At 34.7% G+C, this 18,283-nt stretch overlaps 1 protein-coding gene and 1 pseudogene across 1 annotated transcript; both read left to right on the plus strand.

The window, feature by feature from the left end:
* Positions 1–8,554: 8,554 nt before the first annotated feature.
* Positions 8,555–13,048, plus strand: LOC141847798 (guanosine deaminase-like). The gene is made up of 4 exons (XM_074735885.1): positions 8,555–8,697; positions 9,099–9,289; positions 12,453–12,557; positions 12,643–13,048. The coding sequence occupies exons 1-4, from the start codon at positions 8,667–8,669 to the stop codon at positions 12,829–12,831; spliced, it is 516 nt and encodes a 171-aa protein (XP_074591986.1). The 5' UTR covers positions 8,555–8,666; the 3' UTR covers positions 12,832–13,048.
* Positions 13,049–15,689: 2,641 nt separating this feature from the next.
* On the plus strand, positions 15,690–16,921 carry LOC141847579 (uncharacterized; annotated as a pseudogene).
* Positions 16,922–18,283: the final 1,362 nt, after the last annotated feature.

The following is an 18,283-nucleotide window of genomic DNA, read 5'->3' on the forward strand; positions in this document are numbered from 1 at the left end:
CGACCGATTAGCGACCGAAAATTCGGTCGCTAATCGATGTTTTTTTTGTAGCTCTTCTCCGTGCAGGATGAGAAGAAACTTTCTGAATGCAAGAAGATGTATCAGACTTATATAAAGTCAATAGATTCGTTAGAGAATAAATTTTTTGAGGAAGACCAGGTATGGAGTTCTCTCGGATCTTTGAATGATGATCAAGAATCTTTGAATGATGGTGCCGGTTCCTCGGACGAGGATTGAGGATTGAAGTTTGATTTTATTTTTTTTAAGCTCATATGTCTGTTTTTTTTTGTTTTGCTTGAATGAGCACAGCTAGTCACTGTTGCTTGAAGTTTCTTTTGCTTGAATGAGCACAGTTTCACTGTTGCGACCGAATCCACATTCGGTCGCTAATTTCCACTATAAAAAATGCTGCGAATTTATAAATTTAGCGATCGATTTCAAATTCGGCCGCTAATTAACGACGGAATCTGAATTCGGTCGCTAATTTTAGCGACCGAATTCGGTCGCTAATTTTCTGAATTCGTCGCTAAATTTAGCGACCGAATTTGAAATCGGTCGCTAAAATTAGCGACCGAATTTGAAATCGGTCGCTAATTAGCGACCGATTTCAAATTCGGTCGCTAAATCCATTTACGACGAAAATTTTTGCGATTTTTTGAATCGGTCGCTAATTGAATTTAGCGACCGATTAGCGACCGAAAATTCGGTCGCTAATCGATGTTTTTTTTGTAGTGCTCTTCTCCGTGCAGGATGAGAAGAAACTTTCTGAATGCAAGAAGATGTATCAGACTTATATAAAGTCAATAGATTCGTTAGAGAATAAATTTTTTGAGGAAGACCAGGTATGGAGTTCTCTCGGATCTTTGAATGATGATCAAGAATCTTTGAATGATGGTGCCGGTTCCTCGGACGAGGATTGAGGATTGAAGTTTGATTTTATTTTTTTTAAGCTCATATGTCTGTTTTTTTTTGTTTTGCTTGAATGAGCACAGCTAGTCACTGTTGCTTGAAGTTTCTTTTGCTTGAATGAGCACAGTTAGTCACTGTTGCTTGAAGTTTGTTTTGCTTGAATAAGCACAGTTAGTCACCGTTGCTTGAAGTTTGTTTTGCTTGAATGAGCACAGTTAGTCAATGTTGCTTGAAGTTTGTTTTGCTTGAATGAGGATTGAAGTTTGTTTTGCTTGAATGAGCACAGCTAGAGGGGAAAAGAAATTTACATTCTATAGTTAGTTTGGTATATTATTAATTGACTTGTTACATAATATTTTTTATATAATATATTACAAAGTATTAAAATGAGAATTTTTTAACAAGATCAACAATATATGTTAGTTATTTAAGGATTCAATAAGTCATGCAGTAATGTATTTTATTATAAATATCATGTAATAATTTTATAAATTTAAAAATGCGAAGTCAAAATTATAGTTTTATTTGGGAGTAGAAGCTATCTATTTAGATTTAAAATTTATCTTAAAATATATAATAATTTAACTATATGATTATATTTTAATTAAATTTTAAATTGGAATAGATAGATAAATAAGGCTTCGGGATTTGGGAGCTCCGGCCAAGACTGTGAATTTATTCATTCTTTCAAATTTATTAACTGATGATTTAAAAATTATAAACTAATTTTTATCAAAATTATATCATCATTTTTAATCAAAATATGAAATAATATATAGATTTATTCTAGGAGACCATTAAAGTATTAAATAATTTAAAAATAATCATATACTAATTTTTACTCAAACTACTAGTTGGTCATTTTCGTCATTTTCTCCTTAAATTTTAAATACGAACAAATATATGCATTATAGAAGAACATTATATATATGTACCCATATTTTCAAGTTGACCCACAACTCAAAAATAATCACATAGAAAAAGTGACAATTTTTGGCAACATAATATCACTTCAATGTCTAATCTTTGAAAATATCTTAAATTTGATAATAATTTTTAAAAATTTTATTAGTTTCTAAAAATATATAATAGAAGTAGTATTAACTATATTATTTAACTTTATTAATATTATTTTTTAAATATAATTTTTGAATATATAATCTTAATATTTCCAACTAATTAACTGAGTTGTTAACAGCATCAACATTCTATTTATTATAATCATCAAAAAGATATATTTTTTATTAATGTCAAAATAATGACTCATCCCATCTTAATATATTTTTATTTTTAAAATATTATTATATATTATAATAATTATGAATCATAATTGATATAATATAAATAATTTATTTTTTATAATATTGATAAATATTATATAATAGTAAATACAGTATCCTAACTGATATATTATAGCAGTCACTTTTAATTAACATTAATCAATTTATAACTATTACGTGATAATATATTTTTAATCAACCCCATTCGTATTATATAACCTATACCATTATAATAATAGTTATAAAATCACAATTATTATAATTATGTATTAATTATATAATCATAATTGTAGGATAAAAATATTTTAAAATTAAAAATATATTAAAGTAGGATAGAATATTGTTTGGATAATAATAAAAAAATATCTTTCCAACAATTTCAATAAAAAAGATATTTCTGTCTTGTAACTCAGAATTTTTAATTAAAAAGGATGAATTTAAATAATTTTTTTAAAAATCTCAAATATTATATTTTATCACAACTACGTATAATAATTTTTAAAAATTATATTTCACAATTAAATATATCAATCATTCTAAAATCAAATTAACTAATTTTAAAAACTTAAAAATACTTTTTAAAAATATAAATTGAAAATTTTAAAAATTTAAAATTTGGACGATTTTTACCATCCAAGCTTAAATTTGGAATTTAAAGAGTTGAAAAATAAATTTAGATTCAAAAATTTCAATCTTAATCTTTGATTCTACTTGAAAAAACAAGGTCACACGACCAAGAGGATAATATATATATATATATATATATATGAGCGACACCTGATAATTAGTATTTTGACTAGATTAATTATGATCATATTAGGCTAATTTTAGTTATATTTCATGGCTAATTTTAGTTATATTTCATATCATGAATTAGATTTTTATCTTATCTTTCTATCTTGGATTAATTTTATTCTTCATTCTATTTTCTGATTTTTTAGAGGTATTTATCGATAATTAATTTGGCAGGAAATTAGAATGAAGAGGTTCAAATTGGAAGAAATATCAACTTGGCTCAGCTTGGGTTCAACTCATCTTCAAAATGGTTCAATCAAGCTTTAAATGGAGCTCAAAATTGATTTCAATCGGCTAGCCATTTCAAATCCAAATCAAAAGCCCAATTAAGCCATTTCAGCCCAATTCAAGTTCTAAACGGAACCGGTTCAATTGCATTTGCCGGCCCGGTTCACTCAGCCGGTTCATCACGTGGTTAAAAGGGAAATTAGGGTTAACGCCGAAGGGAGCTCGGCGCGATTTTTCCCAATCGCGATAGCCATTTACTGTTCATCTTCTCCGCCGCGACTCCGAGCTCGTCGCGCGCACCACCGCCGTCATCTCCCCCTCCGATCAACCCCTGAGCTGTGGCCGGCGTCCACGAAGATCCACGAGCACCGACGACAACGCAGGGGAGCGGCCGTGAGTGGTTTGCTCCGGCGCTGTTCCTCTTCAACCCTCCGGTTCTTCGGCGACTGTGAGTGGTTTGCTCCAGTTGTTGAAGGCCGGCAGTACTTCAAGAGCATTCGGCGTGGGTGGTTTGCTCCGCGGAATCTCTGTAGCACCCGCATCCACCGAAGCTTGGCACGGGACGCCGGCTGTGCTTCGACCATCTTCTTCACCGAAGACGCGAGGTAAGTCATTGTTTGGCTTTCTGACTTGTCTGTGGTTTTGCAAGGCTGAGCAGTGGCGAATCTGGCGTTCTTCCCCGATTTGAGCTCGTCGGTGGTTGGTTTATCTCTGGCGGCGCTTTTCATTCTGTTGGTGTGGTTGGTTCTGAACTGGTGTCAAGCCGCTGCTTCTTGGAGCTGATCGGAGTTCTTCCATCCCCTTCCATCCGTCTCCATTACATTCCACCGTATCCCGTCTCCTCTGTTCCAAACCGAAAGGGGAGGAATTTCTAACCCTAGTTTAACCTAGTTTGTTTGTTATCTTTTAGTAGTTGTTAGTTAATTTGGATTCATCATAACCCCCCCTGTTACTTCTGTTGGATGCTTGATTGGGAAAACCACTAATTCAAATCTGAGAACATGTTCTATTTGGTATCTGTTGTTCTGTTTTTATGCTATTTGTTCGGTTGTGAAACTATGTGCATTTGAATGAAAAGGTTTCTGTGTTTGGAATGAAATCTTTATATGTGTAGCACAGGAATTGTTTTGATTGTGCCGGCTGTGGTTGTGGTGTTTAGATAGTTGAATTTGTGTTAATGTTGTGAATGATGTGAATGTTTAATGAACAAGAGGGATACTCAATTTATTTGGTTGGAATGTGAATTTTAATTTGTTGTTGATGACTGTTGAACTTGGGTCATGACTGGAATGATTTGTTTATGTTGAAATCAATGTGCACATGGATTGAATGAAGTTATGAAAATGTCTTGATCGTGTTGTTGTGATACTTGAATAAGATGAATGTTAGTTGAGTTATGTTGGCCAATTTTAAGAGGTGTAGACTTTAGGATGGATGTTGGTTGAGTCATGTTGTATGTATAGCATCAATTAATGTAATTATAAATGTCATGTCATCAATTAATAAGTCAAATATTAATGTGGTCTAAATTATGATTAAAGAATTTGGCTTAAGGACTTAATTGTCATGAATATAAAAGTGTGGATACCACATGTGCAATTTCTAATTTGTTGAGGGGCCAAATTAGAAATAAGCAAATAAAGATAATTATAAAAGGGTTATGGTCCCAATTTGCAGAACAACGTTTCAGTTTTGTTCCCCATCGACAAAACTCTCTGGAATCTTAGGAAATTCTGCAAATTGAAGATCTTGACTCCAGATCGACTGCAGACAATGAATCCTGGTATGCTTCCGCAATTATGATTATTATTCTTGTGATTTCTTGAGAATTGAGTAGAGTTTAGGGTTTTATATTGAGATTACCCTATCTATTTTTCCTACAGTGTAGACTTTAGGATGGATGTTGGTTGAGTCATGTTGTATGTATAGCATGTATTTGTATTTTATTGTATTTGTGTGATGTTTGCTTAGTATGTTGTATATCACATTTGTTGCGCGTATTATGATGTAGATGTATATTATCATTGTATAATGCATGGATGTAATTTATATTTTATATGTGTACATGTTGTATTAATTAAAATTCATATTGTATGTGTAGTTTGTATGAATAAAACATAATAAAATCTTGTACCATAGGTCTAGAATAACATCCAGTCATTGAGTCCGAGAGAGACGACCCGGATCTATCTGTACTATTTAAGACGATAATAAAGAGGTTTGGTAAATAAATAATTAATTTTGATAGGTGTGACTGACAAATAAATAAAGGGAAAAGTATATAAATAAATCTCATACAAAAACATCGCATCAACATCGCGGTGAGCCACCCGTGCGCAACATCCTTGACCCACCGCCGCTTCCATTGTTGTTCGGTCACCATCGGTCGTTCGGGTCGGGAGCGTTGGACGCCCAGCTCTCTGATGCTCCGGTCGGCGTTGGATTCCGGCCAGATTGTGATTGGAATCCGGTTGGAATCTGGCCAAAAATAGGGTAGTACGTGAGTGGCCGGAATTCGATCGGAATTCGTCGGATTTTGGCCGAATAGGGGTCGGAGTTCGACCGCGGTCGACGCGCCGGCGCTGGGCCGGAATTCGATCAAAATTCGTCGGATTTTGGCCGAATAGGGATCGAAGTCCGATCGCGGTCGACGCGCCGGCGTTGGGCGCGTCGACCGAGGCCGGACTCCAGCCCCGATTAGGTCGGAATTCGTTCGAATTCCGGGCGAAATCGACGCTAGACACCGGCGGCCCGGGCGCGTCGACCACGGTCGGGTCGTCGGTAAGTGGCGCGTCCAACAGGCCCGGTCCTGCGGTCAGCGGTGGCCGGATGACGATGAACGGGCGGCGGGAAGCGACGGAGGTCTGAGGAGAAATACTGTGCAATCCTGATTTTTGGACAGTTGTGATTGATCGCGCGATCGCGCGGATGGCCCGGATCGAGTTGCTCACGGACGCTCAGGATAACGGCGTGCAGAATATATATATATATATATATATATATATATATATATATATTTTTTTAATAAAAAGGGCATTTTTGGGAAAAATGTGTGCTCTTTGAGAAAATTAAAATTTTTGTGCGCCTTTAAAGAATTTTTTAAACTTCGAGCGCATCTTTGTAAAGAAACATGGTGGCTTGTAGGGTGATTTAATTTGTGGTGTGTTTTATTCTTCAAATCTTAAATATTGAAATAATTCTCAAGATCAATCAAACTGATTATGGGTCGTTGTCAATTTGCCAATGAGAAATCATATGGAGATGTAATAGAGAAATCATATCGAGTGAGCTCTTCACTTAACAATCGATCAATATGTGTATTGACTAGAACGAAGAGTTAAGTAGTTCAAAGTTAACTAAACACTTAATAATGGAGAAGTCTAAATGGATCACGATTGACCATACACTTGGCAATTTGAAATCCAATAGAGTTAGCAAGAAAAAAGTCAAAGTGAGTCGAGATTAATCGAACACTTAATGATGAGGTAAGTCTTAAAAGGTCATGGAGGACCAAAACATAAGAAAGTGAAGTTTTAACATATCAAGGTTGACTGTATATTAGACACAAGAAGAGAAGTTATAGTAGGTAAAAGTTGATTGGATGTTATGTAATAAATAACGATGAAATCTTGTAAGGTCAAGGTTGATCGGATGTTAGATAATGAGAAAGTCATGATAGATCAAAGTTAATCAGATACTAAGCAACGAAAAGTTTCGACAGATTAAAATTGATTAGATACTAGACAGTCTTGCTGGGTTAAGGTTAATCAAATACTAAGTAAGGATGAAATCTAATAAGTCAGAGTCGACCTATATTAATTATACGAGAAAGTTTCGGAGACATGATGTCCCTTGGCATAATAGTATTCAGTGCAAACAATATTTTTCATCATTGGAAATACTATTTAGAATTTAGGATTTTTGCTATAATATTTAGGATATCTGTTATAGTGTTTAGGGATTAGGATTTGTACTGCAATGTTTAAGATTTTAGGCTTCTGCTATAGTATTCTGTTTATGCTATATTATCATTGATTGATGAATAATAATAATAATCAATTGTTATTATAACAAACAGAAAGTTAGAAAATTGATTGATCAATTCGACTATTAATGATTGATTGAGTTAGGCAGTCGACTTCTATTATTATAACAATTAGAAAGTTAGAAAATCAATTTATCAACTAGATTGATATTGATTAGTTAAGTTGGACAATCTTGATGTCATTATAGAAAATAAAAAATTAGAAATTTAGTTGATTAACTCGACTAATGTTGATCAATCAAGTTGAGTAATCGATTGATGACACTGTTGTAGTGAAGAGAAGGTTCCTGAGTCGACTATAACACTAGACTATTTAGATATCAATCGATCAATGAATAGTAATAATCAATTATTTATAACCAAACCAGAGTTGAGAAGAGCTGCTATTCTACAAATGCAACGATCGATTTCAAAGAAGCAATCAACTAATAATGATTAATAATCAATTGATAAGCGAAAATCAATCCAGATCTAAATACTATAAAAGACATGTTTGAGGAGATTTTCGGAGTCGTTTGGGGGTTTTGAAGACAAGTATTATTATATCTTCAAATCTCAAAAGACAATCTAAGAGCTAAATCAAAGCAAAGCTTCTTAATATAAATTATTTCATTTTGATGTTTTTTATATCATTTGTATATTTGTATCGGCTTTGTATTTGTTTGTAAAGAATAAACTATAAGAGGTTTCTTCATTTTGAAAAGTTTTCGTAAAAGAGAAAGTTAGCAGAGTATCACTAGGACTAAACTATGAAGTAGAATCAGGGATTCTAAACTATGTAAAAATCTTATGTCTCCTATATGCTTGTGTTTTTACTTCTTATATTTATTTCCGTTGCATAATAATTTAATGGCTATTCACTCTCTAGCGACATGAACGGTCCAACATTAATAAGAATCTAATATCTTTATATTTCTTACATTAGTAATGAAATACTTTTTGCCGAAAATGTGAGATAAGTTCAAATTTTTAAAAATGAAAATGAAAATACTACAAAACATTTAAAATTTAGCGGTGTTCAATTACCACAAATTTAAGACCTCCTAATACTTTTAGTTAAAAGTATTTAATAATTATTAAACGATTAAGAAAATATTCTACCGACTAGCTACTTTAAGATAATAGGAGCAAGTGATTTTGATAGAGAAGTAAGTAATTTAAGAAACAAAATATAATCTTTAATAAAAATTAAAATATAATACTTTTATTATTATTATTATTATTATTTAATAATTTAGATATTTAAATTTTCATAGATTAATCTATGGCTTTCTTTATTCACTTGGAAAACCATGAACTCTACCCGCATTGGAAAACGCACAGGACAGATCTCGCTGCCATTTTCAACTCTTACAAGAAAATCAGCAAACTTCGGCAAAGAAGAAAGGCGAATCTCATGAGAGAAAGGAATGGCGACTGAAGAAGGAGAATATGCGTCAGGTGACCACACTTAATTTGCTCCATAGTTTTTCTTCTTGCTGTTATTATTTCACGGTTTAAAACTCAGTGGATCGCTTCAGTTTTCCTCGTTAATTAGCTGATCGATCTTGAGTTTGATGGTTTAACTGTGATATTAAATTGAACTTTGTACAAACAATTTCACTTTGAAGCTGTTTACTTTGTATAAAACAAGTTTTCATTTAGGTGGATCAGTTCAAAGAGCAAAGGGGCCGGCCGGGTACTTTGGAGAAAACGTTATAATACTATCTTTTTTTTCTTCTGTCCAGCTGATCTTTCTATCCTAAACTATTTTCACAAAGAATATAATCTTATATCTGTATTTTGATCATCCATTTTATATATAATTTCCAATGCTTTTATATATCTACTCGATCGAGCAGCTGTTCGAGATGGAGACGATGATTTTCTGCGAAAAGCTATCAAAGAAGCATATGATGGAGTAGAATGTGGAGATGGAAAGCCATTCGGTGCAGTAGTTGTTCTGAACAATGAGATAGTTGTTAGTTGCCACAACATGATCCGGAAGAACACTGATCCTACTGCTCATGCTGAGATCACTGCAATAAGAGAGGTAAATACAATTTTGTTTGTGATCGATGTGAAATGAAAGAACAATAAAATCAAAAGTAACTAAAAGAGATTTGTTGTCATGTTTTCGTTGGCCTTAAGATAGAGTTGTAAACAGGTTAAGCTGAGTCAAATTTTATATTGTTAAAGTTTGTTGGATATCAAGTCAAGTTGAGTCTAAAATGAATCAAGCTATTATATTAATAAAATGGATGTTTAAGTTTGACTTGGTTTCTTTTTTGTGAGTTTGAATTTGATTCGTTTAGATATTATTAAGTTTTTAATATAAGGTTGTTTGATTGTTTGAAATTTTTACAATTGTAATCTTGTTTGGTTCGTTAGTAAGCTTGATACAATTACAAATTTATTTGTTTATTTCTAGAGTTCTTTTTTGGTTTATTTACAAGTTTGGAAAAAGGTTTTTTACAAACATGATTGACAAACTTCATAAATGAACATTGTTCGTCAACGATTTGTTGAACCATGCAAAGAAGCAGTCAAAATCAATTTGGCTTCATGTGACTCTTCATCAACTATGCAAAGCTCGATTATCTTGTTAAGTTCAATGAAAAAAATGATAATCCCAGTAGTCACACGGAAGTTTCCCACCGACCACCAGGGTAAATCGGGAAGCGCAACGGCGGCCTCCAGATGCCCAGCAAGCGTTCCCCATTTGGAGGAAAATTCCTGCAAATACGCCGTAGCTCTTGTTACAACCCGGATGTCCTATGTTCAATGAAACTCTTTATGAAAAGAGTCATTAGTATAGAAAAAAATAAAATCTAATTGTCTTATGTTTAATGATGTGATGTATTACTTATAAAAAGATGTGGAAGCATGAGTCTAAGTGTATAAATAGAGACCTTGTATGATGATCAAAAATAATATATGAGAGCTCACTGCACTTCCTCAAAGACACAAAGCTATTGGAGTCAAATGGGTATTTAAAATAAAGACAAATGCAAAAGGCTAAGTCGAAAGGCACAAAACAAGGTTGGTTGCTAAAGGATACAAGCAAAAATACTGGATTGATTACGAAGAAGTCTTTGCACTAGTAGCTTGGCTTGAAATACTACTTATCTCTCTTTCAACTCAAAAAAGATGGAAGATATATCAGATGGACGTAAAATTTATTTTTTTAAATGAAAATCTTTAAGAAGTCTTTATTCAGCAACTACCAGGTTTTATCATCAAAGGGCAAGAAGAAAAGATATATAAATTAAAGAAGCCTTTTACAAACTCAAGAAAGGCCATAGAGCTTGGAACTTAAGAATTGATGAACACTTTATAAAGGAAGACTTCACAAAGTGCCCCTACGAGTATTCTTTATACTTAAAGAATAATTATATGTGTTAAAGGAAGTTGAGCCCGAAGAATAGCCACAAAAATACGTAGTTCATATTAGAGATTGAATAATCCTTATCTGCTTGATTATAGGCTTTAGAATAGATTATTGATATTCTACTATAATAGTATGCCTTTATGTGGATGCTTTAATTTTTACATATAAAAATATCTCCATAATTAGAGAATTCAAGCAATCAATAGAAAAGAGTTTGAGATGACAGATCTAGGATTGCTGAGATACTTCCTTGACTTTGAAGTACAACAAAGAGAAAAAGAGAGAATCTTTGTATCACAAGAAAAATATACCACAGAGATTATGAAGCAATTCTTAATGGAAGATTGTCATGCTATGGATATGTCCTTTAAGTATGACATTAGAATGACTAAAAATAGAGAAGGCAAACCTGTGAATCTGACTTATTACAAGAGTCTTGTGGATTGTCTCAGGTACCTGACATGTACAAGATCTGATATATTATTTAGAGTTGGTTTGGTAAGCAGGTATATAGAAACTCCAAAAACTTTTCACTTATATGCAGCTAAGAGAATTCTTAGATATGTAAAAGAGACAATTGATTATAGACTTCTGTATTCATCAACGAAAGATGTAGAATTAATTTTTGGTTTCAATGATAGCGATTGGGGTGGAAGTTATGATGATTGCAAGAGCACTACTAGATATGTATTTTATCTTGGTAATGCTGCTTTCACTTGATCTTCAAAGAAACAATCAATTATTGTTCTATCAACTTGTGAAGCAGAGTATATTGCTACAACCTCTTGTGTTTGTTATGCTATTTAGTTAAAGAGATTACTTTAAGATCTTAGGTTGCAACAAGAAGTTATAACTAAGATCTATGTGGACAACAAATCAGTAATTACTTTAGCCAAAAATCCAATTCATCATAAAAGGTTCAAGCATATTGATACTCGTTTTTATTTCATAAGGGAGTATAGTTATAAGTCAAAAGAAATAGAATTGCTCCATGTGAAGTTAAGTGATCAAGTAGTTGATATATTTACAAAGTCTCTAAAAGAGGAAGCTTTTCAATACTTAAGGAATTTGTTGGGAGTTCAAGGAAGAACAAGTTTAAGGGGTGCAGATGTTGACAGATAAACTTATTCCAAAGACAAATTGACTTCTTCAACTACGCAAAGAAGTAGTCAAAATCAATTTGACTTCATGTGACTCTTCATCAACTATGCAAAGTTTAATTATCTTACTAAGTTCAATTAAACTCTTTATGACAAGAGTCATTAGTATAGAAAAGAACAAAATTTAATTGTTTTGTGTTTAACGATGTGATGTATTAATTATAGAAGGATGTAGAAGTATGAATAAGTGTATAAATAGAGACCTTGTATGATGATAAAAATAGAACAACAAGAAGGAAACATTCCTCTTTATAAAGTCTCTCTTTCATTCTCTCTTCCTACTCTCTCATAAAGACTCTCTTATATTCTTGTTTCCTCATTCAAGATCTACCAAATTCTAACATGGTTCACAATCTTTATTCATGAATATTAATAAAATAAACTAAACACATATGTGTTCAATCTTATTTATTTAATTTAATCAGTTATTCAAATTTATTTATCTAATTTGATCTTGTGTATATTGAACAAATATAAATAAGTTCTTACAAAGTCAAACATCAAACTTACTCATGAACTTTTAGTTCATTTACTACCCTACTTTTAAGCAATATCACCAACAATATTGGAGCTCATCAGTTCTTTTCTGAAATTTCATTTTTGTTGTACATTTGATATGCAACATCCTTACTCATGTTGCACAACATAACTCATTCTTGTTGTAGGCATGCAAGAAACTCGGGAGAACAGATCTTGGCGACTGTGAGATGTATGCATCCTGTGAGCCGTGTGCGATGTGCTTTGAAGCGATTTATCTTTCGCGAATAAAGGTGCAATCAGATTGTAGTTTGGTTCTTTCTTGTTCGGATCTTACATCACTGAAACTCATACCGTATTTCGGCATTATGCAACTAGAGACTGGTTTATGGAGCAAAGGCTGAGGCTGCTATAGCTGTTGGGTTTGATGCCGCCGTTGGCAATGCACTGAGTGGTGCTGCTTACTATCGTAAGGCTCACCTGGAGGTCATAAGGGCTGGTGGAAACGTGGCCGTCGAAGCTGAGCAGGTATTTGAGAGGACCAAAGGAATGTTTCCGTTGAAGTAACTTAATTTCCCCGGAGACGATAAGATTTCAAACTTACGAATAGCTTGCTTATCGAACGATTATTCGGTCCCTTTTATTCATGGTCGTTCATGAACTTTAGTTTTGCCTAAGAACATGGTAACAGATTTGTATGAGAAGGCACTTTGCCTTGTGTTGTCCATGGATTTGTGTTTTTCTCTACAAATTGAGATCATGAATTTCAGTGTATCATTCAATTCGATAATTGTTTAGTTATGGATGAACGATAGCTTCAACAACTGATACGTGGATTTCAATTTTACCCCAGTACGCTTTTGGATTAGATCAACATAACAAATCTGTTACCTAATACCGCCCACTACCTTCCCTACGCAATTAAGCAAACAATTAATCCAGTTCATCACACAAGAAGGCAAGAACCTGTGGACGTCGTTCAGGAATCAAGAGGGAAGAAGAAATTTGAGGAAACAATATTCTTTATGATTTGATAATTTATGGTTGTTGTATCTTAATTGTGTTCTCAATCATGGTCAATATTCCTGATCGATTTGGATTATTTATTTCCTTTCTTGCCTTAAGGTTGAGTCTATAAAACAAATCCTCTTGTAAAAAAAAAATGATAAATCCCAATCAGTCTCATGATTCAATCCCTGGGTGGCCAGTCCGATTCCACGGAAGTTTCCTACCGACCACCAAGGTAAATCAGGAAGTGCATACGGTGGTCAATTCAGATGTCCAGCATCCATTGATTGTGTTCCTCATTTGGAAGAAAATTCTTGCAAATCAGGAAGTGCATACGGTGCCGCTCTTTGCCACCAAGCATCATATTCATATCCTCCTTGAGCCAACAAGCTTTAATTTGCCACCAATGCCCCTTCTTTTTCCCAAACCACCATCAGTTCGATCGATCGGCTGCACCAGCTGGTTCTTGAACCACCTCTACTGCTCATTGTTACCTAGCATCAAATCCAGGATGAGACCATTCAAGACCAATGCTAATTAAATCCATAAAACAGACTTTTGATTTGACATTTTGCAATTTACTCTAGAAAATTTAGTAATCTATATTTAGTAATCTTATAAAAATTCTCATTATTGCAGAAAATACTAGTTACAAAACAAAATAAAACAAAAAAGGGAAGGTATGACCTTGATGGTCTTGGAAAAAGACCATTTCTGACAAATCACATCCAAACTAATGCTTGATTGTCCTTTTAGCATGGAAAAAGACCGTGAGGGACCCAATGAGGGCAGGGCAAGCAGAGAGTATTGGGTGAGTGGTCGAGTGGCAGAGCTGGGCTGCCGAGTACTGGGCTGACAGAGGGACAGGGTTGCCGAGTGCTCGAGTGCAGAGTTGGGTTGCCGAGTGAGTCAAAATTTGGTAAGGTCCAGTCCAGTCTCCCTTCTTTTGTCCAACGTGTCATGACTCACACTCATCTTTATGGGGCAGGTCATAATACCCATAACACACCGATCTCTTTATAAATGGCGTCCGCACCCTGACGGACTCGCTTACCTGCCGTTTCGCGCTGACTCGCCAAGCCCACTCTGCTTCGTCTTAATTTCGCTTCACCGAGGTAATCATATCGCGATCTATCGGCCTCTCCCGAAGCTGAAAGCCCTTCGTCACTCACCGTCCCAGATTTTGTCGAAATTCAAACTTTGTTCTCCTCTGCAAGTCCGCTCCGTCGTAACCAACTCAGCTATGACCAAGGGACTATTTTTTTATTCTTCTATTTTTTTTACTCCTCTGACCCAACAAAAGTTTGATTTAATCCAACTCAAAAATTCTAAAAGTCGAATGTCATTGTTGTTATATTGGGACATGGTATGGTGGTAAGTGATAGAATATTTTTTTTCAAATAATCAGGATTCAAAATCCACGCACATGCATACGACATTTGAATAGTTGGGTGTCACATCAAAAGTCACCTTGCTTTCTAAATTTACTGGGTAGTTTAACAATTCATCTCAAAATTAGTCAGTGTAAGCTAAATACCTAGTATAAAAAATGGATAGTAAGCCCTACTTAGAACTAAACTTTATGTGGAGTTTGAACAAATTGTTGAGGTGCCCCGTCAGCAATCACTTCGCTTCTAGATTGGTAATCAAAAGGGATATCGAACCGTTCATCCCAAAATTAGTCAATGTAAACAAGAAGTACAAAAAAAAATGGATTAGTAAGCTAGTTCACTATGTATATTGTATGTGGGGTGAACTCCAAACTTAGATAGTTTCCGTCCATGACCAAAGCTTCTTCACATGATTCTAATTTTTTTTAATAACTCTTTCTAGTAATAGATATGATGAACAATAAAGCCTGATATTATTTGAATCAAAGGGTATCCTAAGTAAATAAATTATCAAATATCAAAGCATTCAATTAGTCACTAATCACTCTGTAGCAAAAAGTAAAATCCATCACCTCAGTAGTCTCACAAGGTCAATTTCACGATTATTTATGAGGTGTAAATCGAGAAGTTGTAGTTTGCCATTGTGAAGAAGGATTTTTTTTTTGATTTCGCTGAGATTCGACTCGACTCATTATAGTAATATCTACCCCGCAATAACCAACTCAATAATTTCCCGAGGGTTAATTAGTCACTAAGCACAATACATAATCACCTATAATCAATGAAAATGTGTAAATTTATTTAGGCTTGGTTGAATTAAAAAATACATAATTTGTAGGGGCATTTCTGTTAACCACAAAGAGTCAACTGAAATTAATTTAGTAACGGGTGATATCTGTAAATTACAAGGACGTTTTTAGTAATTCTTATGAAAGTATAGAATAAATGATAATAACAAAAAAAAAAGTATGGAGTAAGATGAAATTTTCTAATTTTTTTACATATTTTGGTAAATAAGCCCTTTCTCTCGTATTCTCATGGATGCGTTAGGGTTCGTCAATGCTCCGCCTCTTGCCTCACGTACGTTGAATCTCTCGCGCTTTGCGTCTATTCTAGATCTTCTTCTTTTCGCTTCACGGTGATCAACATCTCTCGATCCATTTTTTCTGCATGTTTTCTTCCTGAAATCGATTTCGCGATCCATCTTCAATATCAATGATTGTTTATTTTGTGTTACCGGTGAAGTTCTTTTATGAATTTCTTCTTCCTTTTCTCTTATTTGCGTTATAAATTGGATCGTTCGCTTCATGATTGATTTTTGATGGGGTCAGTAATTCATGGATTTCCATCTTTTTCCTCACCAGTAATCTGTTTTAAAATCCTTTATAAGTTTGAATTGATTGATTAGCTGTGATAGTGGTTATTTTTTTCCTATTCTGTTTTTCCCTTTTTCGTTAATCGATCTGAAGGTTGTGTTTGAGTTTTTTGAATCTTTCTCGCGTCGGTCGAATAACTTGGCTAAATTTGTCGTCTAGCTGTGATCTAAATGATTCAATTTGGTCTTCATTTGCAGGTCATTAGGAGTTCTAGATTGGTCTAGCTTTGCAGTCTGCTATGTCAAGCAAGAAAGAAGAGAAGTCCCAGGCTGTTGCTGACCGGGTCAAAGCAGCAGCACTTTCAGCTGCAAAGGGTCTTAGTAGGGCTCAAGCTGAGCGATCGAGCTGCTACTGCAGCAGCCCGAAATGTGAATGCCTATGGGCAGAAGGAAGAAGGACCGAGCCGATGGCAGGAAAGAAAGGAAGCAAAGCGTCAAATGTATCTAATGAGCAAAAAGAAAGCGCGCAGTCAGATTGGGTGAGAGGAAGGATTTGAAGTCTTCTGCTTCCTCTGTTGGTGGTGCTTCACAGTGCCAGAAGTGTTATCAAGCTGGCCACTGGACTTATGAGTGCAAGAACGAGCGTGTCTATATCTCTCGGCCCTCTAGAACTCAGCAGCTGAAGAACCCTAAGTTGAAGATGACCCTGTCAGTATCTTATGAAATTGACAACCCTGACATTGGGAAGGAAGCAAGGGAGGAAAAGCATGCTAAGGAGATTGGAGGGAATAGTGGCACAAAGAGCAAAAGGAAGCACCGATCCAGTACTGCTTCAGAGGAGGAAAGCAGCGAAGCTTCAGTGTTTGACTCAGATAGTGAGTCTTCAGTGACTGGTTCTGAAGATTCATCTGGTGAATCTAGCTCCAGCTACGCATCCTCGGATTCCTCTTTCTACAACCAACAAAGGATTTTACAAACGGAGATATGCAGCACCTTCTTCTCCTCGAGCTTATTGTGGCCGAAGATGGCGAGGCGCTCCTCCGCCTGCTGCATGGTGAGTCCCTCCCGGGTACATCTCAAATTCTCAAACACTTCCTCCAATGGAATGTTCTCCTGCAAATGCCACCAAGCAAAGATTCGTCCGTCACAAACAGGGAGCACAACAATGGGATAGATCAACGCGAGAAGGCCAATTTTTTTTTAGAAAATGAGGGGGAAATACCAGATCGACAGCTTCCTTGAGCAGAGCCTCCATATCAACACTCTCTTTGAGACCTTCCTCGTTTCCCATCCTCTCCCGTCCTCCCACCTGCAGCCAAAACCGCTCCTTTCTCGTTCCCCACCCCTCCCAACGTTTCAAACCTATGTTGTTACTCCCCAAACCAGAAGAAGAACAAGATCAAGAGTAAAAAATCGATCAGAGCGTGAAGTGACAGCCCAAACTTTAGTATCCATTTTTACTACTTTTTTTTAAAAGAAAATTTTAGTAGTTATACAAAAATTGTGTGCAACTCAACTAAAAATCAAACAATCTTTTTATGTAAATTATTGGGTATTCTAAAAGTATCAACAACAATATTCGATCAGTTGGACATTGCGAGAGGTGAATAATGACATGTGATTCAATTGGAGCCAATACCCCAAGATTAAGTTTTGATCAAAAGTCAAATTTCAAAACATAAATATTCCTTACAAAAGTAGTGCATTTGAAGGTGATTTAGACTCTCAAAACAATTTGTAAAAAATCATTTTTATATTTTGGTTCAAGAATGAAATAAATATCAGTTCTGCATCTAAGAAACACTTGTTTGATCTATGGAAGATCTATCTAGACCAATCCAAACTGTTTTTGCCAAATTGTCCAATTCTGCTTAAAAAATTACAAAGTAAAAAAAGAAAAGGGGATGCTCTTTGGTATTTAACTAAGGAGATGCAAGCCTTGGTGTTCTAGAAAAAAGTATTCCCCTATGGCTTTTGCTCCAATTCTATATAGGGATATTTTCACCCCCTTCGCCTATTCTAATTACTATCATTATACTAATTCTTCTTCATATGATTATTTTGCACCTTAAAATTCTTCTTTTCAGCCTAATTATCACATTCTTGGTTCTCACACTTCTATGGGTACAACATATGAAAGGCATTATGCCGTACTTATTGCACATTAGTTGTGACTAGTGAGAATATATGACCAAGTAAAAGAATTGTCAATAAGATTGCAAAAATTGAACGGCATACATACATTTAACATCAAAAGCAGCCCAAGATTTTCAACAAGTGCTGTAAAATACGGTTGCAAACCTTG

This window comes from Curcuma longa, chromosome 16 (genome assembly GCF_044706935.1).
Source record: "Curcuma longa cultivar G26 ecotype Majalengka, Jawa Barat chromosome 16, ITB_CL_G26_1.1, whole genome shotgun sequence".
Taxonomy (NCBI): domain Eukaryota; kingdom Viridiplantae; phylum Streptophyta; class Magnoliopsida; order Zingiberales; family Zingiberaceae; genus Curcuma; species Curcuma longa.